General features: G+C 49.6%; 1 protein-coding gene across 5 annotated transcripts in view; it reads right to left on the bottom strand.

The window, feature by feature from the left end:
* The window catches only part of Atp6v1c2 (ATPase H+ transporting V1 subunit C2), a 36,944-nt gene that overhangs the window by 954 nt on the left and 9,840 nt on the right, over nt 1–26,150 (bottom strand). For 2 of the 5 annotated variants that reach the window (XM_060366192.1, XM_021643438.2), the window contains exons 5-15: nt 21,347–21,432; nt 20,507–20,536; nt 14,012–14,106; nt 10,743–10,834; nt 8,030–8,128; nt 7,432–7,500; nt 6,091–6,183; nt 5,877–5,970; nt 3,210–3,347; nt 2,285–2,382; nt 34–166 (exon numbers count right to left, since the gene is read on the bottom strand). In XM_060366192.1, coding sequence (XP_060222175.1) covers nt 34–166; nt 2,285–2,382; nt 3,210–3,347; nt 5,877–5,970; nt 6,091–6,183; nt 7,432–7,500; nt 8,030–8,128; nt 10,743–10,834; nt 14,012–14,106; nt 20,507–20,536; nt 21,347–21,432 — 1,027 coding nt within the window. The remainder of the gene's footprint in view (nt 1–33; nt 167–2,284; nt 2,383–3,209; nt 3,348–5,876; nt 5,971–6,090; nt 6,184–7,431; nt 7,501–8,029; nt 8,129–10,742; nt 10,835–14,011; nt 14,107–20,506; nt 20,537–21,346; nt 21,433–26,150) is intronic. The other 3 variants (XM_060366193.1, XM_021643439.2, XM_021643442.2) reach the window with 3 other exon arrangements.

The following is a 26,150-nucleotide window of genomic DNA, read 5'->3' on the forward strand; positions in this document are numbered from 1 at the left end:
AAAAAGTGACACATGAGCCTCCGTGATACCTACATCCAGTATGCTCGCTGCAGCAACTTCGTCCAAGTGCCGGAAGACAGAGTTAAGCACCTCTCTCAGGCGCTTGGTGGCTGATTTTTTATGGGGCTGCAGGAGCACAGCCTGGAAGTTCACTGGAAGTCCGTACCTGCTCAGACAAGACCAGGAGGGTGCTTAGTGTAAATAGCAGCCAAGAGGGCCCGGCAAAAGCAGAGGTGCAGCTCAAACAAGTGACTTCAGGATGGAGAGACGGCTCAGTGGTTAACAGCACTTGCTCCTCCAGAGGGCTCCAGCTCATTTCCTGGTGCCTGTATCAGGTGGCTCACGACTGCTCACAACTCCAGCAGCCTTCTGGCCTCTTTGGGCATGTGTGCATGTGTCACTCACACACATAAAGTAAAAATGAATGGCTGTAACTGGCACAACTTTGAAAAATAAAAGACAACAAGCCAGGTAACCAAAGCTAGAAATGAAACTGGTGACTCGGCTCTGTGCTGACCATTTCTGAAGGTCACAGCTTCTGACAAGAGCTCATGGTTCCCTGCCGTCTGTACGTGACTTGCACAAGCAATGGATCTGAACTTTACAGGCCCCCATTCAGCTGTTATTTGTATATAGTAAAGGAGAACAGTAAAAGTCCTGTCAAGGCCTATTCCTCTTGCTCAGTTTTTTGGGTGTATAGAACAGATTTTAAATCTGCCCAATCATTTCCTTGAGAATCACTGTGCCTGGGTGTCCATTATTCCAGAACAATGTATCAGTGAGCCAAGGTGTGATGTTCCACTCTGTGCCCTGGGTGAGTGTCCTCCTGTGTCCTGCACTCGCCTGGCACCAGAAGTTCCTAACAGAGTCTGCTGTGGACATGATACAGCTGTGATCTGTGGATACTACCATCGTGACCATGAATCGCACCGTGGCTCCCGACATTCCCGGTCTTCATTGTGGGCAAAGTATCCCTGGAATACGGCACTGTCCTTCTCATTATGTCTGCAGAAGCCTGTGGTGCCTCTGCTTTTGTTGGCCAGAGAGAGGCCCCTTGTGAATCGTGCCCTTCCCCCAAGGCAAGAGCCATACTGGCCAGCGAGATGATCTTAACATGCACGTAAATCCCAGGTGAGCCGACAGCCCAGTTGATGGTGAGAGATGGGTGTTTGCTTGTCTAGCCCAAGCTGGCCAGAAACTCTAAATGATCCTCCTTCCTCGGCCGGTTACAGGCCGAGCCACATCTGGCTTCAGGACCACCGCATCCTCCTAAGTCCTATAGATCTCTTGGCTTTTCTGCCAGTGACAACCAACCTGCTGACCCTCCTGTGACAACCTAGATGAACATCATCCTGCCCGGATGACTGCAGCAGCGTTGGCCATTTCTCCCCACTACCCTTCCTCCCCAGCTTCTCAGTAGAGAAGCTGCCTCCTCTGTCAGCTACTAGATGGGGTCTTTCTAATTGTGGGCTTCCCAGGACTGCCCCATCCCACTTACACTGTGGTTTAACATGAATGAACTAGCCCTTAAGAGCCTAATCTGCACACCCAGTGTCCTGTGTCATTCATTCTTCAGCCACTGCCCTCCAAAAACCACTTGCTGTCTGATTCCCTTTCTACCAAAACATTGAGAACGATACATATCTGAACATGAAGTATTTGGGCTTGGGGGAGGGGGAGACACAGAACCATAAAAACCAAATCAGCACACACCAGGATGTGTTTGCTCTTAAAAACACATACGCTCTGGTTTGTTCTGTGATGCTGGGGACTGAAATGTGGGCTTCAGGCAGGCAAGGCTGATGCATGCATCACTGAGCTACACCCCATCCCTGACAGGTAATTTGGATTCACACCTGTGCTTACCTATGGTTTCCAAATTTCCCACAGTGACTCAATCTTTAATTTTTAAAAGATAGAAGATAAGAGAAAATAATTTTTGCAGGGGTAGCTTTCCTGTTTTAGTGAGGAGCTATCTTGAGGACTATCCTTGAAATGTGGAGAAATAGACAAAGGATGTCTTCCAGGAACCACTGGGGGTCTGAAATAGCACAGTGTCTATATGGTGTGTACAGGTGAGTGAGGCAGGCAGAGCACAGGAATGAGGCCAGTAGGAAAGACTGAGTCCTGGAGAGCAGGGCACACATGGCCAATTGGGGTTCCTTTGACAGAATGGAGAAGATTGCTAAGAGGGTAAGAAGAGAGAGGTGGGAGCGGAGCACCCAAGCTTCCTCTCCAGGGCCTGTCACTCAGCGCTGTCCATCTCAGCATCCCCGCCACGCACCTGAGCACAGACTCCACAAATACTCTCAGGGCCTTTATGTGGATCCAGGCAATAAAGGCCTCGCTGAAGTTCACCTTGAGCCAGCGCAGCAGAGGTCCCTGCAGAGACGGGAGAACTACATGAGCCTCTGGATGCTCCCCTGATACAGGCCAAGAAAGGGCTCGCTGTATACAGAGCAAGCCCTGAGACTGGAAGAAAGGCCCAGGAGCCAGGAGAAGCAGAGATGATTGGAAGAGCCTGGGGACTGAGCCTGTACCACTGCATGCAGGCACCTGGCACTGGGGAAGCTCCAGGGGCAGCCACCGGCACATGCGAGAGGCCACCTCAGACAGGGGTGGGGGGGAGGGGGTGGGAAGCTAGGCAGCTCTTGATCTCAAGACTGTCACTGGCATCTGAAGGCTCTTGTCTGACACTGAACAGCCAAGAAGCCCACTCCATCAGAAGGTGCCGCCCCCAAAGTCTAGCCCATCCATCCACTAGCTGTACCTGCCAGGGCTCCTAAAGCCCCAGCTAGGCTCTAGGTGCTGCTGCTGAGCCTGATGTGGTTGTTCCTTAGAGGAAGCCCCGATCTGACACTTGTAACTGCTGGGCAAGGCCAGATGTGGCCCAGCCAGGGATGTCAGGGAGGAATGCTGAGCAACCGAACCACCCACCCTCCAGCCAGAGCCCTGCCCATCACCCGTCACCAGCTCCAGCCACCTTCAGCAGGGCGCAGGCATCCCTGCTAGCCGCCAAGCACCAGTCCCTGTATAGAGAGTCAGCTCCAGGAAGACCATGAGGATTAGGACAGCAGCTTTCTGGGCTCCGATTTCAGCCCTCACAAGCCAAAGGAAACAACAGCAAATGCAAAGATCTGATCCTCAGAAGAGCCTCAGGTGGGGAGGGAATTGAGCCAGGGACCCCCAGGGTTCCCGGGGGTGCTTACCTCGCCCTCGCCCTCACTCTCTCTGTCTCTGTCGGTCTGCCCCGCAGCGGGCCTAGCAGGGTTACCTAGCGGGGTTACCTTAACCTTGTGGTCCCGGTAGGTGGCTGATCCCTTTTTAAGGGCAACACAGGAAGTTTGCTAAAGGTACAGAAATGATTTATTAATCTTTCAGCAACCATGCATCAGGAACACAAAGAATTCTCGCGGCCTGAGGAGCATGTGCAAGTGAGCTCCAGAATCTGGACTCATGGAAGGAGGTGGCCTGGGTTCAAGGCCTGTGGTTTCAGACACTAGGGACACAGTCAAACATACATGCTTGCCCAGGTCAGGACCCCAGCAGCAGCAAAGACAGATCCTGACCTAGGGAACTCATCTACCTGGGCCCTAACACTGAGGAGCAGCTTCCTCCTTGGCATTCATGGAACATGTCAGCATATCACATACAAGACACTGCACAAGCACACAGACAGGCCATTTCACCCTTTATCACCCTGTCTGCAAAAAGGCAACACAGGGCAACTCAACCCTGTGTTCCCAGAGCAACCAGCCCCTAGCCCCCAGTGGGCCATTAACTAAAGGATATGGGATGCTTGGCTTATTCACTCCCAACCAGACCAAACAGGAGAGATTCTCAGGGTGCCGGGTGTGGTGGGGGTCCTCATTGAGCCTCTCTGAAGCTCCATTCACCCTCACAGTTTCTGAGTGTCTCCCAGCAGCTCTGTCTCTCTCTGTCTTTATCTCTCTGTGTCCCTGTTTCTGTCTGTCTCTCTCTCTCTCTTACACACATACACACACACAAAGACTCTAGAAGGTTCTCTGGGGCACTTAGGGCTGCAGAAGTCTATACCATATAAAGATATCACCATCTGGCAATCTGAGCCCTAAGGAGCAGGTGGCAGGCTCACTGGCATCACTCTGAGACACAGGGTGGAGGCCAAATGCCCTACTTCACCTATAGGCCGGCCTTTCGCACTCTGGCCCTATCCTGGGATATTACAGAGACTCGGGAGAACAACATTCTAGGATCCACAGGCTAGGCATCTGTGATGGACAGGCTCTCAGGAAGCTGAGGTCAGGCAAGGGCACCAGTGGCTTTTGTTCTTGTTGGTAATAGCCACTTCTGCCAGAATGTGCCACGTCTATGCCATTGCTCTAAGGACCTGGGTACCCTCAGAAGGCCCAAGCCTCCAGCCAGGCCTTTCATCTTCAGGAGCCTGGGCTAGGATCCAGTTGACTTTGGATCTGGGCACTGTGGGTGATGACTCAGTGCATACACACACGCGCACATGTCAAAAGTGTGTGTGTGTGTGTGTGTTTGTGTGTCTATGCTCCAGGGAAAAAGGTTAAAACTCCCCAACGTGGGGCTGAAGGTGAAGTTGTCACTTGGTAGAACACTAGTCTACCATGTACAATACCTATAGGTCCCCAGGACATACACTGAGTACTGGGGCACACACCTCTAATCTCAGCACTCCATAGGTGGAAGCAAGAAAATCAGAAGTTCAAAGTCATCCTCAGTTACATATCAAGTTAGAGGCCAGCCTGTGACACACGAGACCCTCTCTCAAAAGCAAACAAAAACAACAGCAACATAAAAAAAAAAACAACTCTGTGAAGTATCATCAGTTGGGGTTTCCTTCTGAGAAGTAAACAGCAGGCAGGTGAAGCTCCAAGAATTATTTTTGGGGACTCAGTGGCTGTGCTCCCTCCCAAAAGGGCCGGTGGGTGAGAAAAGCCTCTCTGAGCAAGGTCAGCTCGGATATGCACAGGCTATCTGCCCAGTGTGGGAGGAGGCCTGGGGCAAATACCAGGCCACTTGGGGAGCACTGTACCTGCCTAGCAGCCCTGCCTCTCCCCAGGCACATACCTAGAGCTGTGTATGTACTTTCCTGGGGCCTCAAGGACACTCTACTAACCTCTCCCGCCTATCACTGAAGTTCGCTAGAAGGTGCCCTGATGAAGCCTCCCTCTGCGGGGGATTGGGGGGAACCAGGAAAACATCCACCCAGACAAGTGCCTTAAGATTTGTGGGGCTGAGCCAGGTGCTGCCATCACAGGACACCAGAGCCTGGGACATGCTTTTGCCAAGCCCTGGGATGATGTCCCCAGAACTACAGGTACCCAGTTCAACACCAAGCTCTCAGTTTTGCTCCACTGATAGAGGCTGACCTCTCCACAAAGGGTCTAAGTCTCTGTGGCCACAGTGACTCAGATAAGAACCCAGGCTGCTAAGAGCACAGGGCAGGTAAACACAGGTGCTGGCGACAGCCTGAAATCTGCAGTCAAGGATGCCAAGGAAACAGGTGGCTGGGTGATGTATGTCTGAGGCAGCGGCACCATCCACTCTGGGAACAGATGCTTCTTCCTGGTGCCCTCCCCCACCCCCGCTCTGGCTGACCCACAGTGAAGCCCAGGGTGATGTCCTGGCCAAGAGACACTTGAGCATCTCAGCTACTGTGGGCAGACAAGCCCTCCCAGGACAGTGGTCTGGGAGGCTGTGAACCACGCAGGGGTGTGGGGCTCACAGTACACAGGTGGGGTGCCTGTGCCCAGCATGAGCCCAGGAGACGGGCCGTGAGACTGAGGAGTGGACTCTGGCCTGAAGAACATTGTGGGATGCATTGCAGCTGTCTGGAAAGCTCCTCCCACCCCACCCCCAGTACTCACATACTGTTGTTTCTTATCAGACAGCAACCTGGTCATCTCTTCCCTTTCTCTTTTAATTTCTTTTTCATCATAGTAAAATTCCCGGACAATGAACCTTTCAAAAACAAAACAAAACAAACAACAACAGCTGTCACTGAGAGAATCTGGGCAAAGCAGGTACTCCCCAGCAGCTCAGTCAAACTGGGTAAAACCCATGGCCCACGCACACCCTTACTTGTTCTCTTTGGCTTTGACTTTGAAATCTTCAATCACTTTGCGGAAGAGAGTCACCGTGAAGAGGCCACCTTCATTGTCCTCGGCGATCAACCTAATGCAGAGAAGCTTTTGTTAGCTGGATGACCTAAGGTCACTCCACCCCAGGCTCTGAGCCGAAGCTCCTCTTCAACCTCAGGAGGCCAACTTCAGTGGCAGAGTCAGGGTCCCTGGGCCTCGTGGCCAATGCCTGCTTGGGTCCTTGGCAGTCACCAGGGGCTGGGAACCAAGGGTGCTCTGATGACCTCCTAAATCCAGCCCCCACTACCCACGCATAGGAGTGGCAGGGAGTGCAGTGTCTGCCTTGTCTCATGCCCCTCAAATGGCTGAGTGGTCCAGCATCCCACAGGGCTCCAGGCACTGCTGCTGGCTATGTAGGCTCCAGCGAAGCAGGTGGCAGAAGCCATTCGTGAGAGGCCACTCTACTTCCGCTCTTATAAAGCCCTAACTGGACATGTCATTGCCAGCATGTAGCACAGGCTGATGGTATCACTGTCCTCAGTAGTGAGGGGGACAGTGCTCTCTGTCCATTTGTCTGTCTCTCTGCTTATGGACTAGGATGTGGCTCTGAGCTACTGCTCCAGCACCATGTGTGCCACCATGTTCCCTGCCTTGATGAAAATGGGCTAAGCCTCTGAAACTGTAATCAAGCCCCCAATGAAATGTTTTCTCTTAGAAGAGTGGCCCTCTTGATGTTTCTTCACAGCAAAAGAAGAGTGACTAAGAGACCTGCTAACAACCAATGTTTTGCTCATCTCAAAGTGAGCTCTAACGTGTGTAGTTGAGTTGCTGGCTTTCTATAGCAGACACAGGCTCAACCGAGTCCTGCCCATCATTTTTGCTGTGCTCACTTGATGCTCCTGTTCTGACCCCAACTGGCCACACACTGAGACTGTCCTCCCTGCTCAGACTATGTTGTTCTGGCATTTGCTGAAAAACCTGAGTCCACCTCCTTAGGTGGAGCAGAATAGATGTTAAGTAGAGGATACAAAGAAGATAGGCAGAGAATACACACACACACACACATACACACACACACACACACACACACACACACACACACACAGGCTCTGCTGAATACAGCCAGAACAGCCTTCCCAGAGGAGGGACAGGGCTTTGAAAGGCAATGGCAGACAGGAATACCCCAACGTGCCAAGAAGGCATTCCAGGCCACAGGGATTCAATGCACAGGTATGAGGCTGTGAGGTACCCCCCCAACACACACCTTAGCACATGTCTGGTGCTCCAAGAACATTCACAAATTCCCCTCCGGAGACATAGACTAAGCTGAGGTCTCACTTACTTGGTTGACCGAGGGACCACCATGTCGGATAGGGACTCATATGTCTTCTGCCACTGTGCATAGTTTGACCTGTGAGGACACAGCACTGTTGAGTGCTTTGGGAAGAAAGGGCTTCTACTGCCTTGGGAAACTGTTTGCACTTTCTCCTGAAGACTGGGAGTCCAGACTGCAGAAACAGAACCAGGAGGTGTCCCCAACATCTCTGCTGTGGCCCAGTGCCACGCTGAGCCCAGTCTGAGTGCAAGGGCCCCAGGACTTCCCAGAAGGTCCTCATGTGGAGAATCCAGGTATCAGTATGTTCGAGGCTCACTGAGAATCTCCTGACCCTTGCCCAGCTGACCTGGGACCAGGTGAAAGGCCTTTCTAGCCTCAAGTCAAAGGGAACAGTAGAGCTCGCAAGCTTCTTGTGGGCCTAATACAGGTGCTCAATAAAGAGTCACTGCTACCATCTCCCTGCTTCTGTGGCTGTGGAGTCACTGGCCTTCCATAGGCCTGTGCAGGAATGTCTGCCAGCATGGGGCCAGCAGGGCATAAGGGGCCTACCTCGCTCTCTACTGAGCAGGGACCCTCACCCCCCACTGCCTTCCTACCCACATACTTGGGAACGATGACCAGCAGGGTTATGAGATATTCAGAATCGAGTACGAAGTCTTCCTTGCTGACAATATCGCTCAGTGTCCGGGTGAAGAGGTTCCCCCTGGAAGGCAGAGGGGCCATGGGTAAGACCAGCAGAGGGGCCATCACTGACCCCACATGTCCTATCGCTAGTGCCTCTTCCCTCAGGGGCAGCGGGGCTGGCAAAGTCTCTGCAGCTATCACCTGTCACTAACTGGCTGCTGAATCTAACACCTCAGTGACCTGCACTTTCCCCAAAAGCCAACCCAAGCACTGGGAGGAGTCCTCCCAGCTGGCAGGCAGCTAAAGTGATTCAAGTATCAAGACAGAAGCCAGGTCTCCAAGTAGCAGGGGACAGATAGGCCTAGATAGAGCTAGCTCCGTGTCACTTTACACTGTTCAGTCCAGCAGCTGGGGACACTCACCTGAAATAGCTTTGCCTTGGCTAGGATGAAGAGCATGGTATTATAACCATGCTGTGGCATTGACAGATGTGGCTACCAAGACTGCAGAGTGCCAGCCAGGGACCCCAGAGAGCATGAGCGCTGCAGTGCCAGGTACCATAGCTTCCCACATCGCAGCACAGAGCCAAGGGCAAAGCCTCAAAGGCAGGAGAGAAATCCCATCCCCCAATGGCTTCTCCTCCCCTACCGGTACCACCACCACCCAGCTTTGTGGTCATGGACAAATGCTGGTGGATCCCCTCCAGGGGCACCCAGGCACAGCTATCTCTCATCACAGCATGCACATTAGTATGCTAAAAGACTTATTTATCTCCGGTTTATAGTGCACCCAGCAACAAACTCACAGGTTTGTTGAATGAGTAACTTCGACTTTTCAAGAGCAGAATCTATAGGGCCTGAAGACATTGTGGCTGTTTTAAAATGTACATCAAAAGCATAAACAAAAGAGATTCAGCATGTTTGGTGAAGGAGATGGAATCAGAGACTGTATGGAAGAAGAGGCTGGACCAGCTGTCTGCTAAAGTCCCAAATCTATCTTTCTTTCTTTCTTTCTTTCTTTCTTTCTTTCTTTCTTTCTTTCTTTCTTTCTTTCTTTCTTTCTTTCTCTGTCTCTCTCTTTCTTTCTTTCTTTCTTTCTTTCTTTCTTTCTTTCTTTCTTTCTTTCTTTCTTTGTTTTTGAGACAGAATTTCTTTGTGTAACCCTGGCTGTCCAGAACTCTGCAGACCAGACTGGCCTCAAACTCACAGAGGTTTGCCTGCACCACCACCACCTGGCTTCACAGTTCTCTAATTATACTTTTTATTTATGTACTTTGTGGGGTGTGTGTTCCTCATGTGACATAGAACAATTGTGGAGGTCAGAAGATAACTGAGGGATTGACCTCAGATCATCATGCATGTGGTAGGTGCCCTTACTCACTGATCCATCTTGCCAGCCACCAAACTGTCAATGACTTGATGGTGATGAAGAGAGTAGGTGGCCCACCATGATCTGGACCCCAGGCTCAGGAGGAACCAACCTATCCTGAGCTCAAGGCAAGTAAGGTCAAGCCCAACTTACTCCTACCCCCCCCCCCCCAGCTCATGACTTTCTAACCACTGAGGACGGCAGCTTCAGCGTCCCTTCTGTCTAGATTTGGGGTTGTGTTGGGCATCTGAGCACTTTACTGGAATAATGAGCTCTCTTGGAGGGAGAATAAAAGTCGAAACAGAAACCTACTGGCTTCAGACAGTCCTCACACAATAGCTGCAGATATACTTACACATATTGAGTCTTTGTGTCATGGCCATGGCCAGAGCCATGAGGTCAGGAATGGAACTTTCCATTTAAGGCATTAATTACACTGATATGCTTAAAACTTTTCCATTTTTGAAGCTTTTTTTTTTAATTTTTTATTTTCAGATTGGGAATGGCCAACTTTTGTTTTCTTTTATGACTAGCAAATCTGGCCTAGGGACCCTTAAGAGGGAAGCCAAACTGGAAGCACCGAACAGAGGGAGGGTATCTGGCTCTGAGCTCTTGGGCCCCTCTGCTTTTCTGGACTCCTACTCAGGATCTCGCCGCAAGTGCTAGGCGCCACTTCATCTTCCTCACCCTGTTCATCCTTCCCTCTCACATACAAGCTCTCTTGGCTTCTTATGTACCTATTTCTCCCAGGGTGCTCACTACTACCCCAAGATAGTCCGTGTCAAGATGGCCCTGAGCTTGTTTTTCTACTGATTCCATCACCTTGGAGCCTGGTCTATCAGGAGCCTGACAATCCGTTCTCTTCATAAACCAGCAGACTGGTCTCAGGACCTGAGTGCCTGCTGCAGCTGTCCACCCTGCGCTGCTGCCCATGATCCTATCTACCTCTTGAAGAGATTTGGGCTCTGACATCACATCCTGCCTGCCTCCTAGAAGAGGAAATGCAGAGAAAGGCCTTCACAGGCAGCCCAGAGCCACACAAACTGAGTAAGGAATAGGGAAGGAAGGAAGGAAGGAAGGAAGGAAGGAAGGAAGGAAGGAAGGAAGGAAGGAAGGAAGGAAGGAAGAAGCAGGAAGGAACACCATGCTGCTCTGTGTTCACAAGCAGGGCAGCCACCCCACCTCACTCTGTTCTCTCTCTCTCTTCCTCTGCCCCAGGGTCCTAAAGCATAGCTCCATCTGTCCACCTGGTTCATGGGGCTCCTCCCCCCACAACCCTCCCCGCCAGATACAGGCACAGAGAATGCAGAGGGCAGGGTACACACGTGGATTTCTTCTCCAAGTTCTCCAGGTTGGCCTTCAGAACACTGTAGGCAGCTGTGCGGGACTTCAGGTCTGTCTCGATTTGTGCCAGTTGCTGGGAGGGAGGAGGGAAGAGACGCTCTTGGTGACCTTGAAGAGTTAGTGAAACTCTTCAAAATCTCACCAAGCATTCTTGGGACACTTAACAACAGTGATCAAGGCAGCCACTGGGGGCTCAATTCCAGCCCTTGGGAGGGCGGAGGCAGGAAGATCAGTTCAAGTTCATCCCCAGCTACATAGGCAATTTGAGGCCTAGGCTACATGAAATCCTGTCTCCGCATAGAGAAAGAAACAAAGAAGAAAAGAAACAAAAGAAAAACAAAAAAAGAAAAGAAAAACAGTGAACTGCCTATTCACCAGGGCGGTCCTCTCTGTCTCCCTCCTGCCTCTCCCAAGCCTCGCCCAGCACCTGACCGCTTAGGTCACAGGGAAGTGGATGGGGACAACACCTCACTGAACAGGGGCTGAGGTACCAGACACACAGTTTGCCCAGTATCATACACTAACTTGGGCTCCTTCCCAGCAAGCGATGCTGAACTGCCAGGCTCCCAGGTACTCCCATGTCCGCCTTCCTTGTCCCTGCTAGAGGGCAGCCGAGGATCTATCCTGTCTTCCATGGTGACCTTCAGTGTTCAGCCTCCCTGTCATCCATCTCTCCAGGCTTGACTGCAGCCCCCTCCCAAACTGCAGGGGCACAATAACTGAGCACCTCTGTTCCCTGCCTCAGGCTCCCCAGCTGTCTAATAGGGGAGGAATGCCATCTTTAGAAAAGCCCCAAGAACAGTTGGCCACAGTGAAGAGGGATTCAAGACAACAGCAGTAAGTAAACTCTTGAGGCTAGAAGGCAGTGAGTGATTCAGGGCCACAGTGAGCCCCTCCCACAGCCTGAGCTCTGAGGTAATGTAAAGAAAGTTCTGCCCTCCAAGGGCTCACAGCAGATCTGGCCCTGCAAAGACACAGCATGACAGTGAACAATGCCCCGCAGCCATAACTACAAACTGGAGGGTGTGGGTATTTGATAACATCAGCTGACTGGCAGCGGTGGGTACTTCAGAGTAAGTATCAGATATCTTGCATATCAGATATTTACATTACATTCGTAACAGTAGCAAAATTACTGTAATGGAGTAGCAATGACGATAACTTTATGGTTGGGGGTCACCACAACATGAGGAACTGTATTAAAGGGTCGCAGGGTTGGGGAGGCTGAGGACCACTGCTGTAGCCCTAACACACAAGCCACCCCCTGCTTCCAGTTTGGCAGCTGTGACGAGAATGTTTGTGCGCAGCAATGTGCCCCTGCTATCAGGCAGTGCACGGTTTCGATGGAGGAGATGTTGAGAATCACGAGATGAACCCCATGATATTGTGGAAGTCTGAGTTTCAATACTCAGAATAGATATCCCAAGAGGAGGGTCCTCTCTGAGCCTCGGGCACTGCTCACCGCTATAGAGGAAAAGGGAACGGGAGCTGGACCAGTAACAGACCTTCAGTGTCCCTGCCTTTGCGTTGATTATGTGGGTACGATTTATCTTTTCCTTACGTTCTAAAACCATTTTCCTTTGAAACCATTATAGAGTCCCATTATAAAAATGCTCCACAGAGATCCAGGCGCCTCGTGGGGTTTTCTTCACTGGGGACACCCCAGCACGTATGCACACTAGGCTACACAGGCTGCATGGCCACACTGGACACTTGGATCACACCACATGCCACAGTCAAGGGTGGCCACACTGGACAGAGTGTGACTACTGGACAGAGTGCTGTGCAAACTGAACAAGGCCCTAAACTGCCACCCCAGAAGAACCAGGACAGACTGGGGACACACTCTGAGGGCAACGTGGACTCCTACAACCTCTGTCTCACCAGCCTGCAGTGGCTGGTTCCCCATGGTGGAGAGTACAGCCATGTACACAGCACAACTTGTGGGATTTGATCTCCTACTTACATCCCTTCCCAGTCTGATGCTTCAACAGCTGTACGTTTGGAAGCTGTGGACTAGAGGGTTCCCTACTACTGACTCCGGAGAGCCAGGTCTAATGTCCCTGGGCCTCAAAATCCCAAGTTGTCATGCCCAATGTCAAGAATCTGTGTCCTCTGGCTCGGTGTGGATCTCCTGGAAGCCATACTTGGCACAATGCCCTGGGATGGCCCTGCTTGAAGCACCTTTGAGAACCTCTGCCTGATTGTCTTGGAAGGGGATGTAAACCCAAGGGGCTACACCCAGATTCCCAAGAGACCTGAAGGAGTAAAGGATTCAAAGCCGCCCTCCCTGCCCTACCCTGTCCTGCCTACTGCCCTCGGGGAAGCTCAGCTACTCAGAGAACAGGGCAGCTTTGTTCAGGGTAGAGCTGGTTCTGTATGCATCAGCAACAGGACAGGACAGTCAGCCCTCAACCCTGGTGAAAGCCCACAGAAGCTACCTTGTCTCTGGGATGCCCAAATGTCCCTGCATACCCCTCTGCTATGGGGCTTATACACAGTGTAATCAAGCTGGAGACCATCCTTAGCAGACAACACCCGTCATGGGACTGACTCGCCACAAGACACTTAGGGGATGAGTTGGCACGGTGTGACTGAGAGGTGGGGCTACTCAGCCAAACTGTCTTCTAAAGCAATGAAGGTTCCCAGCAGAGCCGGGCCTGGTGCCCAAGGCCTGTAATCCCAGCTACTAAGGAGGCTGCAGCAGAAGGAACAAAAGTTTAAGTCCAGCTTGAGTTACAGAATTGGTTCAAGGCCAGTCTGGGCAACTTAATGAGACAGTCTCTCAAAATAAAAATTAAAAGAAAACTGTAGTAGAATGCTTAGTATGTGAAAGGCTCTGGATTCCGTATCCAGTAAATCAATCACTCGATAATCAATTAATCGTCGAAGGGGCACTGGGTCCCCAAGTGCACAGTGAGGGAGGAAAGATTAAGCCTTCCCATTGTAGTTTTTGAAAAGAAGTAGGGAGTGAAATGAATTGGTGTCTGCGTCTGAGGTCAGAACACAAATGCCTTAGGCCCGTCCAGGGGACTCTCCTGTGGGACAGTTCTCTGGGTGACGGGGGCAAGACAAGAGTACACACAAGTCTCTCCTGAGGTCTAGCTTTACCAGGGCATGGTAAGAGGAGGCCTGCCCAGGGCCACTCCCAGGGCTAACATCTCAACCCTTTGCTTTCCACCTTGATGGGGTCCCGACTCCATGTATATCATCTCAGATGGTCGGATGGCTCCAAGCACACTCTCCTCACCTTAGCCAGTGTGTCCACCACGCTCACCAGTGGCTGCTTGGCAGGATATTTGGCCATGTCCCACTCAAAGTGTGTCACGAAGGATGTCAAGTCAACTGGAAGAGCAAAGACAGCTTGACAAGTGAACACAGCCTTCCTGCCTCTAAGACTAAGACTTGAACCCAGAACCAAGCCAAGCTGAGACAAACTGAGCTTATTGCTCACACCAAAGCAGTCAGGGAGAAGCTGAAGAACGAAGAACAGACACAGGCTCTGGAAGAGCAGATGCTCCATGAGGGAACAGCTCAGAGCCAGTGGGAGGCATCAGCTCGCCATGGAAACACTCCAAGGCAGAGGGAAGGGCAGTGTAGCAGGTGACCTCTGGCCCCCAAATTCCCCTCTGCAGCTTCCACAGTGAGTTTGTTAGGAAGCCTGCTCTCTCTAGAGGTTGAAGCCAAGGTGACATTCTGTGGCCATCAGTAACTTCTCCACCTTCCAGAGTTGCTCTGCCCACCCTCTCCATCTGGGTCACTGCTCTGTCTTGAGGAATCCCAAAGGCACACCAGAAAGTATCAAACCAGCCCCCAAAACCACACAGCCATGGCCTGTCACAGGTGCCACCTGCTTGTGGGATAGTCCCCCTGCGTCTTGAGCCCCACCAAGAGCAAGGCAATGTTAACCCACAGCGTTCACTGTAAGGAAGACCTCTCACAGCTCAGCCACATGCTGGGACTAGCTTGTGACTGGCTTTTTTCCACCTAGAGCCTTGGGCATCGTTTAGTGAATGGCTGCTGCATTTCCATCAAAGCTGAACAAATTCCACTGCAAATAACGATGTTCCTGCCTATGCTAGCCAGCTGTACAGTAGAGGAATGGGAGGAGCTGATGGTGGGCCAATTGAACTGACATATTTTAGTCCACGGAGCCTGGCTGATTGTGATATTTAGAGGTGTTTTGTTTTGTTTTGTTTTGTTTGAGACAGAGTCTCACTGTGTATGTAATTCTGGCTGGCCTGGAACTCACTATGTAGATCAGGCTGAACCTTGGACACAGAGATTTGCATGTCTCTGTAAATCAGTAAGACACCACAGTCAGCTGTGGTATTTAGTTTTAGCTATTAACTGACACAATCTAGAATAACCTGGGAAAAGAGTCAGCAAGGGACTGTCTGGATTAGGCTAGCCTCTGGGTATGTTTGTAGGGGATCATCTTGATTAAGTAATTGGTGTGAGAAGACCCAGTCCACTGTGGGCAGCACCATTGCCTTGGTTGGGTCCTGGACTCTGTACATGTGGAGAGGGAACTGAACATAAAAAGTACACATGAATTCTTTTCTCTCTGCTCTTGACTGGATATGACTAGCTGCTTCAAGTTCCTGCCTTGACTTTCCTTCAGTGATGCACTATGACTTTGAAATGTCAGGAAAATAAACCCTTTCTCTTTTAAAGTTGCCTTTGTCAATTTTTTTTTTAACTATCATAAATGAAACTAAGACACTGGTTTAAGCCCCAGATGCCAACAAGAGAGAAAATGAGTCGGTGTTCCTACCTGAGAAAGTGGTCAGACCATTCACCTCTTAAGGGCTTGCTTGGTTGGTTTTGGGACAGGGTCTCACTATACAGTGCTGGCTAGTCTGGGTCTTACTATGTAGACCAGGCTATACTCAAACTCACAGAGATCCACCTGCCTCTGCCTCTGCCTCCCAAATGGTGAGATTAAAGCTGTGCACCAGCACATTTGGCCTAAGGGATTAATTACTCTTATACTCTGCACATCCAGAGAGTGCATGTTACTTCCCCTACCCTCTTCCTGTTCTTCCTTCCTTCCTTTCCTTTCCTTCCTTCCTTCCTTCCCTCCTTCTTTTTTCTCTTTATTTATCCCTTTGATCTCTGTGTGGCCCAGGCTGGCCTTGAACTCCTAGGTTCAGGCCATCCTCCTGCCCTAGTCTCCCCAGTAGCTGGAATGACAAGTGTGCAACACCATGCTTAGGGGGGATTTCCCACCATAGGGTCTGTACACACCAGCCCTTCCCTATGTATGTTTGTCCTTATGCACATGGAAAGAACCTGTGGTCACCCTCCAGACACTCACCTCTACCTATATGGAGTCTGGCTCCCTGCTGTTGTGAATCCAGGGCAGACACCCTTCCCTCCCACTTTCAAGTGCTCATAAGTGTGCCAGGGATAGTTCGGTAAGCAGGGGATAATATCAGGTTGTTAGAGAAGCCACCATGGCTACCTCTGGACAGGGACCCTGAAGAAGCAGAGAGAGGCTACTGTGTATGGCTGTGAGAATGTGAAGGGTCAGAAGGACCAACGGCCACATGGAAGGGGAGTGGCAGGAGTCGAGATGAAACTCCTGGAGTAGGGAGGCAGGAAGACAGGCCAGGTGTAAGGTCAAATCTGTCCCTTCATGCCTGGAGCCATCATGGAGAAGTAGGACAGGAATACACAGTGGGAAACTCCATGCTGGGAGAGGATGGAAGCCAGTGTGGAGGTGAGAGAGAAGAAAGCTCAGAGGAGCAGGAGAAGCTCTGGGAGTAGAAAGGAAGGAAGCCATTCAGCAGGATGTAGGTCCAATGACACACAGGGCATGAAGTAAAGTGACACCCAAATTCCTAGGCTGGGTGACTAGGTGGAGGGAGGGACAGTCATTAACCTGGGAACCATGGAGCAGTAGAAGGGATGGGGCAGAAAGGATGAATTCAGTTTGGGGCAAGCCCAACTTTGATGAGTGAATGTACAAACCCCCAAGACGAAGATGGAAACCAAAGGGGATTCAAGAGGGAAGTAGCCCTAGTACTTAACAGGCAGGAATGTCTTAAAAACAAAACAAAACAAAACAACAACAACAAAAAACTAGTGATGGTGGTGCCAGCCAGTAAGGAGATGTGGACCTGCAGTTTCTCTTGGGCTGGGATACATGAATCAGCTCATCTGATTTACTCTGCAGCCCTATTAAGGGCCGTCATTATCTGCATGAGGAAACTCCATCACAGAATAAGTTACGTAAGCTCCATCACAGCAGGAAGAAATGAAATAGAGCACACAACACCCTGTCCATCCTGGAGGAAGATCCTTGGTCCCTCTTCCCATCACTAAGGGGACTAGCTAAGCTGCAGGAGTTTCTTCTAGAGTGGCTGGACTTGGCAGAGGCTGTGGAGAGCCTGTGTAACCATGCTGTAACCGTTCAGTGACTGCACTGGTGCTAGAATTTACAGAGCACCTTGGCCTGGGACAAGAGAACCTCTAAGATGCTGTGAGTGGAATTGGAATACCTGATGGGATTCATGCTCTTGAAAAGGGAACATCAGAGAGCTCTGCCCACACACAGCCAAGGAAAGGCCATGAGAACTTGGATGGTGGCTGCTATAACCAGGCAGAGAGTCCCCACTCGAGCCTGAATCACCTGGCCAGGTGTACTGCCTCACTATCATAATCTCAACTCTCCGAAGGTTGAGGCAGAAGGCTTGATTTGAATTTGAGCCTACCCTGAATTACACAGTGAGCTCTAGGCCAGCCTGGACCCTAGAGTGAGAATGTGTTGTGGAGGAATCCCACTGTGTAGAATTTTGGGATGGTGGTCCAACTGGACTGCCTATTAATAAAGGTTTTAGCATTAGGACAAGTTTTGTCCTTGCCATGACCCCAAAACTAAACAAAGTCACATGAGACCTCACTAGAGACAGCAATGTTAACTATGGGAGAGCATTGGGCAAGAGAAAGAACTCCCACTGGTGATCTCAGACCTTTCCTGAAGGTGATGAACCAGCAGCCAGGACAGACGTCACAGCGGTGTGTTTTCAGGGGCACACCCTCCCCACCCTCCCGTCACCTCCAGCATCCTGGATCCCTTCCACCCAGGCCAAGTAGTGCCCAACCCCTCAACCTTTCACCCAGCTGCCCTAATCAGTCAGTGCTAAGGTTGGATCTACTGCTCTAATTGACCATTCCCTCCCTGTCTCCAGAGCCCATCACAGGACCCTAGAGAACCAAGCAGTCCACAGAATGCTTAAGACACTGACATCCATGCTCATCATAGCCAAGATGGCCACGGGATTTCTATTCTATAGGCTGATTGGCAGAGACAGTTCAGAGCAAGCTCTGCTCTTTAGACCTTGCCACCAGGTCTAGGGTCTCTGTGGCTTTCACTCTTAGGAGGGCACATTCCACTGCAGGGTATAGGGCACTGTTGGTCTCTCTTCCAGCAGCCTGTGAGCCCTTAGGGGCACCCAGGAGGCTGACAATGATCTCCTGCAGGAGCTCAGTGGGCCTCTGGGTTGGCAGCTATAACCTCTTCTCCCTCGATCCTCTTCCATATCTCCCACTTCAGTGTTAGCTTTGGACACTAACCTTTGCTCAGAGCACAACCTGCAAGTCCTTCCCTGTCTATACCATGGGCAGGAATATTGTTCCAGAGTGGTCTCTGCCACTCTGGCCTTCAAAGCACACTCCCCACAGACAGATGCCTTCTGAGCAACAAGGACTTTATCTGAAAAAACCTGAGCCAAGGCCTTGTTAGCATACAGGACTCTGACTGCATGGGTCTAACGACTGGCTAGCTGCACACATGTTGTCTGCTCTGCTTCTGCTGGATTCACACGGGTCTAGGTCTTATCATACTTCATACTCAGCTAGTGGCAAAGACGAAGCAAAAGCTAAGAGCCTAAAATGCAACTGTTATTAAGTCCATGGCAAGTGAGAAAAGCAAGGCCCAGAAAGTCGAACGACCAATGTCAAGATGGCCTGACCAGGTCTGACTACTTCAGTCCTGCCTTCATGATATTAGTGCCTTAAATTCTCCCTCCAGGAGATGGGATTAAAATCCCATGTGCAGAATAACACAGAACTCTAGGAAATCCTATTCCAATATGAGAGTGCCCTGAGGAAGAAAAGACTTCTGGGAGAGTTTGACTTGAATGAGGTTTAAAAGGTATCTTGACCCTAGCTGGATTTTGTGAGAGGTGTTGATGACCAGGTGTATGGTTAAGATTGGGCTGCTTCTGTAGGCACCACCTCACCATGCTGGTAGGCCTTTGGCAGGGCTGGTTCACAGAGCATGCTCAGAAAGAGCCTTGAAAATGATTGGGACTAACCCACAGAGACCTTTGTGGGTTAGCGTGGAGATAATGACACATGGGAACCAAACAAGAATGACCAAGTTTCCACTGTCTCAGTGTGCTGTCTCTTAGAAAGAGTGCAACCCAGTCAGGGGTGGATCCCACACAGAATGATGCCTACAGTTAAGTGGCATCAACTTTGAGGTGAAAGCTAAGTGTATGGGTTTGTTTGCTTTTTGTGGTTTGTTTGGTCTGGTGCAGCGTTAGGGTGGACCTCGGGGTCTGGTGCTTTGCTAGCAAACACCACCAAGGAGAGCTATTCCCAGCCCTGGAACATGAGAGTGTTTTGATCAGCATTTGAGTGTATGCTTAAATCCTGAGTTCTTCCTTCACATCCGGAAGAAATTTTAATGCAGAAAAGTAATGCTCCTTCAAGTCATCTGCTCTGAAACAAGATCAGTTGCTGAACTTGGTAGGGTCCTTTGTTCTTAGTAGTTTTTGTTTTGTTTTGTTTTTCAAGACATAGTCTCTCTCTCTCTCTCTCTCTCTCTCTCTCTCTCTCTCTCTCTCAGTTTTTTGAGACAGGGTTTCTCTGTGTATCAAGCTCTGGCCGTCCTAGATTAAATTTGTATACCAGGCTGGGCTTGAACTCATAGAGATCTTCCTGCCTCTGCCTCCCCAAATGCTGGGATCACAGGCATGCACCACCACGTCCAGCTTGTTCTTAGGAGTTTTATTCACTCTGAAATGACTTGCTTGGGATGGGGATGTAGCTCAGAGTAGCATGGCTCGAACGAAGCCCAGGGTTTCGCCTCCAGCACCACATGAACCATAAACCAGGCGTGGTGCACACGCCTCTCATCCCAGTGCTTGGGAAGAATTAAACACGAAGATAACCATGAGCTTGAGGCCAGCCTTGGCCACAAGACACTGTCTAAAAAAGTAAAAAGATATGATATTTACTCTTTCATTCTGCCAGTTACAGCAGATGATTAAAAAAAAAAAAGCCAACAGTTCCTTCTACCACGAGGAGTGGTCTAATTTAGATTCATGATGAGCACTAACCTCACTGAGGTCACTTGAAGAGAGGCCTGGCACCTAAGCTGACATCCTTACAGAGCAGGTGGGACACCAGAGACAGGCTTTAGGACAAGGCAGATAACAACCAGAAGGATGCTGAAGTTCACCTGGGGCCCCATAGAGTCAATGCAGTCCAGTTTCCAGGTAACATGCAGGTTGCTCAGGACAGGCAGAGGGGGCAGGAGGGAGCGGGAGACAGCAATGAAACAACTCCGAACTGCATCACCTGGGAATGGTGACCAAGCTCTAAAGCTGTTGCTAGAGAAATCCTTGAAGCTTGATCACTGTACCCCCACAACCAGTCTGAGGCCCCACCTTCCCAGGGACATGCAGCAGCACACTGAGTATGTGCACAGCCAACAGCACGCACAACCTACTCTTTAAACATTTCATCTTTTCCTTCAGACCTGAAACATAATGTAAGATGGGTTATTAAACTACAAAGACATGCACATCCAGGTTCAGAATGGGGAGAGCGGATACTTCCATTTGCTGATGTAAGCCAGTAAATTGAAAAGCCTTTTGATATTTCCAGGGTGGGGGGCATGCATGTGTTCACATATGTGCTGCTTATCCCAAATGATATAATTGTAAGACATGTATGCTCTCGTTTACAATATGTGGAGAGCCAACGTGAATTTTCTCCACAGACAGGTAAATATTTAATTCTGGAGTTTTGAAAGTGTCCAGATTTTGTTTTATGTATGTGTGTTTGCTTCTCTATTTTGAGACGGAGTCTTAGGCTGGGCTGGTCCTGAGCATACTAAGTATCTCAGGATGACCTTGACTACCTGCTCTTCCTGCCTCCACTTCCCCAGTGGGAGGACCACAAATGTGCACCACCATGCCTAGACTTCAAAGTCTCCAAGTTATTGCTACACATTTGAAATACAGCCCAAATGGTATGTGCACATTCAACAGCCAAAACAACATTAGATGATATCTGACTATGTGTCTGTCAGCAAAATTTGGGAATGGGAGCACTCGTCATGATGTGTTTTGACACAGCCCTGCTGTCTCTGGTTGGGGCCACTGTTTGGCACATGCAGCTACTTCTCACACCTTGTTTAGAAAAAAAATGATAAACGGGTAGAGGTGTGTGGGATTTTTCCATAGGTGGGACAGTAAGGGTTAACAGGACTGGCTACTCAGAGCTTCCATTGTGGCCATGGTGAGGGAAATGGCTCCTGAGAAAGAAGAACCCTTCGTGGACCTACCTCCATTAGCCAGGAGGTTCTCCTGTGCTTTGCCCTTGGAGTCTTCCATGACCTCCACCACACTCTGCGCCATCCTCTTTATGAGGCTTTGGGGAGAGAAGAAAGAGCCAGTGAGGGCAAGGAGTTGCCTGCAGGACCACTCCACACATCCTGCTGGCAGAGAAAGGAGCCCTCACAGCAATCTGTAAGGAGAGACTTAAAACATGAAGAACCTCCGAACCAGTCGTTCCACTTCTGGGAAACCATCTTGAGGAAACAGGAAAAAAAAACCAGAAGGGCTTACTGAATAAAAAATGTTCTTTACAGCACAGTTGCTGACAATAAGAAACTGGAAGCAACCCGGAGGTTCAACAATAGAGAATTGTTTAAGGGATGGTCTATCCAGCTGACGGATTATTAGGCAGCCACTGAAAATAAGGTTTACAAAGAATTTCAAATCCCGTGGAACAAGGCATGTATTATAATGTTAGATGGAAAAAAACAAGACAGAAACTTAGACAGTACAGCGCTCCTGGGCTGCGCTCTGGGCGAATATTTCTACTTGATACTTTCGTATTATAATCTGGTATTGTTTTTTATGGAAATGCCAAACTTTGGGCCTCTAGCAAACATACTGGTCTCAGGTCGCACAGCTGGTCACAGGTGGAGGATGGGATAGAATCCAGTGTTCCATTCTTTCTCCCCCCCTTCTCTCTCCTGCCTGTCATCCAACTGATACAAGAGCTCCTGTAGCTCAGGATGTCTCCAAACTCACTGTGTAGCTAAGCATCCTTAAAGATCTTCTTGCCTTCACCTCCCCAGTATAGGGGAGTATAGGTATGCAGTCATGTATCCCTACTTTGTCCAGTTTTTGTCATACTGGGGGTTTATGCTAGGCCAACACTCTACCAACTGGGCTATGTCCCCAGCTCCACGTCCTCCATTATTGCAGGCACAAGTTCTGCTGACCACTCATAGCATGGAACCTTGGCCCTGCCTTAGAACCTGAGGCAGAGGAACACCTTGAAAGACCCTGTTGTTTAGAGGTAGGAAGAGAAGGAGGTAGCCATGTTTCTTGACTATCGTAGTGATCAGAGCTGATAGGCAGAAACTGGAAGTCACAAATAGGAAGTTGTTTAAAATGAGCAACCACAGCACTTGCATAGCATGTGTGATCCCAGCACTGCTTAAAAATATATAAACAAAGCAACCAACAAACAAGTGAACTGGGCTAGAGACACAGCTCAAATACTTGCCCAGCAGATACAGAGAACCCATTCCACCCTCGGCACTTCAAAGAATATGGAGTGCCAGCACCGGGGAAGCAAAGCAGGAGGAGAAGTTCAAAGATGTTCCTGGCTACTTAGCACGTTTAAGGCCAGCCTGAGATACATAAGGGCCTGTCTCAAAAATAAGGAAGATCGGGCATAGCGCTGCATGCCTTTAATCCCAGCATTTGGGAGGCAGAGGCAATGTAGATTTTCAGTTCAAGTCCTGTTAGTCTACACAGCAAGTTCCAGGCCTGGCAGGGCTACCTTGCCTCAAAAAAAAAAAAAAAAAAAAAAAGTATATAAATATTTTTTTAAAAAGAACAACTATTGTCCTCCAAGCACAGGAAACACACCAGTTATGCATTCTTCCGGAGTCTACCTCCCACTTGGGTCAAGTGTGCTCAAGTGTGCTTAGGGCTCCTCTTGATACCAACTCTCATCTGTACGAGTCTACAAGCTGTCAATTTTGCCGTGATCACTGTTTCAGCCTCACGAGGATTCTGGGAAGATGAATATTATCCCACCACTTAGATGAGGAAACCGAATCAATCTGCTCCCCCTCAGGTGTCTGCAAGTGGGCTTCAGACACAAGGCTCTTGGCCACTAGGTCACACCGCACTGCAGACACTGTGGCCTGCCCTGGGTTTAAAGCCCACAGTGTGCCTGCATCTCTTTGAATAGCACTGAACAGTCTCACTGCAGACAGCCTTGAACACAAACCCAGATGTTTTCTGGGTGTTAGACTGGGGTGGTACCGACCGTCTAATGGGGCCCTTTGTGGAGTAAATGATGCAGTCCCCAGGCATTGCCATGGAAGACCTAGAGGTTTGCTCTGGGCACCTGACTGACTGTTCTGGGTTCTCTACCCTCTGGTTCCCAGGTGGGTTCAGCAGATCAAAAGGAAACAAAATTTCCTGTCTGGTTCCCTCTGGCAAAGCTCTTGGCTCCTGCAGCCTCAGGGTTGTGCCTCAGCCCAGGTCCCTTCATTGTCCCTTAAGACTCTACTAGAGTCCCGCAGAACTCGAGGCTTCTTTGACACAGTAGACCTCCTCTGGTTACCCTAAAATGAGTGTGCCTTCTGTCATTTGCTGGGACCCTGAGTCAGTAAGCAAATTTTATCTACTAATTAAGCAGCGACTATGCACTGAGCATTATTTTTGCAGGTGCTGCAGCATAAGCAAAGTCCCTGTTGTCACAGAGCTTCAGTTTCAGTACTATTGAAAGTTCCTTTTCCTTTTTTTCAGATCACCATGGTAACACCACGAAGTTGGTCCTATTACTGTCACCACTGCGTCCCATCCAATAATTATCTGTTTACAAGAAGGTGGTGAGACTCAAGCAGCTCCCGCCTCACTTGGCTCGGCAGTCGCTCAGCAATGTCTGTTTAACGAACAAACAAAAGCAGCACAGCACAGCACGTGTGATTTTTCTACTGTTCTGCAGTGTCTCACTGCAGCAAATGTGGCCCCTGGGCCCGTACCTGGCTTCTAGAACATCTCAGAATAGCATGCTCCGATGAAGCTCAATGGCTAGAAAAACCACTTGTTCCACAGAACAAAAGCAACTTGCTGTGATCAGTGACTGCGGTCACCAGAGAATTACCATGTCACCCAACTAGATTTTTTTTCTCACTGAAAGGAACTGGAGGGTCTCAGGCCATTTTCAAATTTCCTTTTCTCCCTTTACACCACGCGTGTGTATCCCCTTTGTGTCAGAAGCGAGCAGCTTCCTCATCTACAGCATAGGATCCCATCATGCTGCCCTGACACAAGGCATTCCATAACGCTAGGTTGCTTCCCATTTGAGCTGATGTCGCAATGACCCACACACTTTACCCTCTTGTGTGTGGAATGGGATTCTAGAAGAGAGGAACTACTGGAATGACAAGGACAGTTATTTATAAAGTAGGGCCATCGTCCTCTAAATCCACTAAACACGTGCCCACTCCCCCAGCAGGCCAGGAGCCTGCTTGTTTCCCTAACTCTCACCAACACCAGCCTTTTAGTCTCTGCCAGACTGATGGCTGGAAACCTACATCTCCGTGTCATCCTGATTTACATATCTGTGATCATCAGGGAGGTTGCATATCCCTCCTCAGGTCTGCTGACTACAGAAAGGCTGCTTCCTTCTGTGAATCACAAGTTCAAATCCATCCCCTCTTTTGTTTTCCTCTGTTGCTTCCTTCACTTATTTGTATGAGCTTCCATGTTTTGGAGACCTGATTCTGGGGACAAAACTCTGGCACCTTTCTCTAAAATATTCGACAAATGAATATTAAGGTGTGTGTTGGGGGAGATATAGCTCAGTGGCTAAAGTCACCTGACAGTAAGCCTAAAGACTAGAGTTTAATTCCAGAGATACTCAGGTGGTAGAGGGAAATAACTCCCTCAAGTTGGCCTCTGACCTCCACACATGAACTATGGCACACACACACACACACACACACACACACACACACTATAAAAATGGAATTAATGTTCTTAAAATGTTATTAGTATTAGCCTACATGGGAAGATGCACAGATCATATTTTTAGTGAAAATGAACTGAAAAAATATGTGATGAACTCACTTGGTCATATGAACATACTTATTGTCAAAACTCACCAATCTGTTTACTAAAGATGCACACATTTCATTGCACACACCACATACACAGATGCAAACATTCTTTTAAAAAGATACAGATTAGTTGAAAAAAAAGGAAAGCTTAACTTTGTTTTTAAAACATAAAATAGATTTTAAAAAACACTCAGTAATAGTGCAGCTTTTTTATAATTTTAGTTTCAATATTTTTAAATGTTTATTCAAGTGTGTGCCTATGTGGATCTACGTGCCTGAGTGCCCACAGAATCTTAGAAGAGGAAGCCAGATCCCTTGAAGTTGAAATACAGGCAGCTATGGCTGTGAGCTACCCGATGTGGGTGCTGGAAATTCCAACAAGAGTTGGAAACCTAAGGGGGGAGGGGAAAAAGTATGCAGAAACTAGATCTTGGCTCCAAAAGTAGCTCCCCCAGGATCTAAGCACAGAACTGCAGCTTCTCCCCCCCAGAAGCACAGATGAGCACCATCTGTGTGAGATGTGGGAGAGATCTCAGATGATCCCTAGTTTCTGTAAAAACAAGTCAGGAAATTTCTCTGAGGCCCTGTCTATAGGTAGAACAGAGGCTGCAAGCACTGGAGGAATCCAAAAGGAAAGGCTCACCCCCTCACCACCTGAGCCACAGTTCCCAGGGCCCAAGCACCGACCGACCAGATTCTTCCTAAGTGGCCTTAAGACGCAGTGGCCTGGAGGGAGCTCTCCCTGCATATTGTACAGTAGGATCCCAGTGTCCGAGAGGCCCTGCCAGTGTCCGAGGCCCCGCCTGCCCCGGGAGCTGAAGCTTCCAGCTTCTGGTAGGAAACGTTAGTCTGCTCCATCTCTCAGGATGGCAGATGTGAGGTTCCAAGCTCCTGAGGGCAAATCTGTACTGCAAAGACCAGGCTTTGGGGCTAAGGCCGTGGCTCAGTTGGTAAAGCACTTGCCTTAGAGATCGCCAGAATCCATATGAAACAT

Source organism: Meriones unguiculatus, chromosome 1, assembly GCF_030254825.1.
Source record: "Meriones unguiculatus strain TT.TT164.6M chromosome 1, Bangor_MerUng_6.1, whole genome shotgun sequence".
NCBI classification, from domain to species: domain Eukaryota; kingdom Metazoa; phylum Chordata; class Mammalia; order Rodentia; family Muridae; genus Meriones; species Meriones unguiculatus.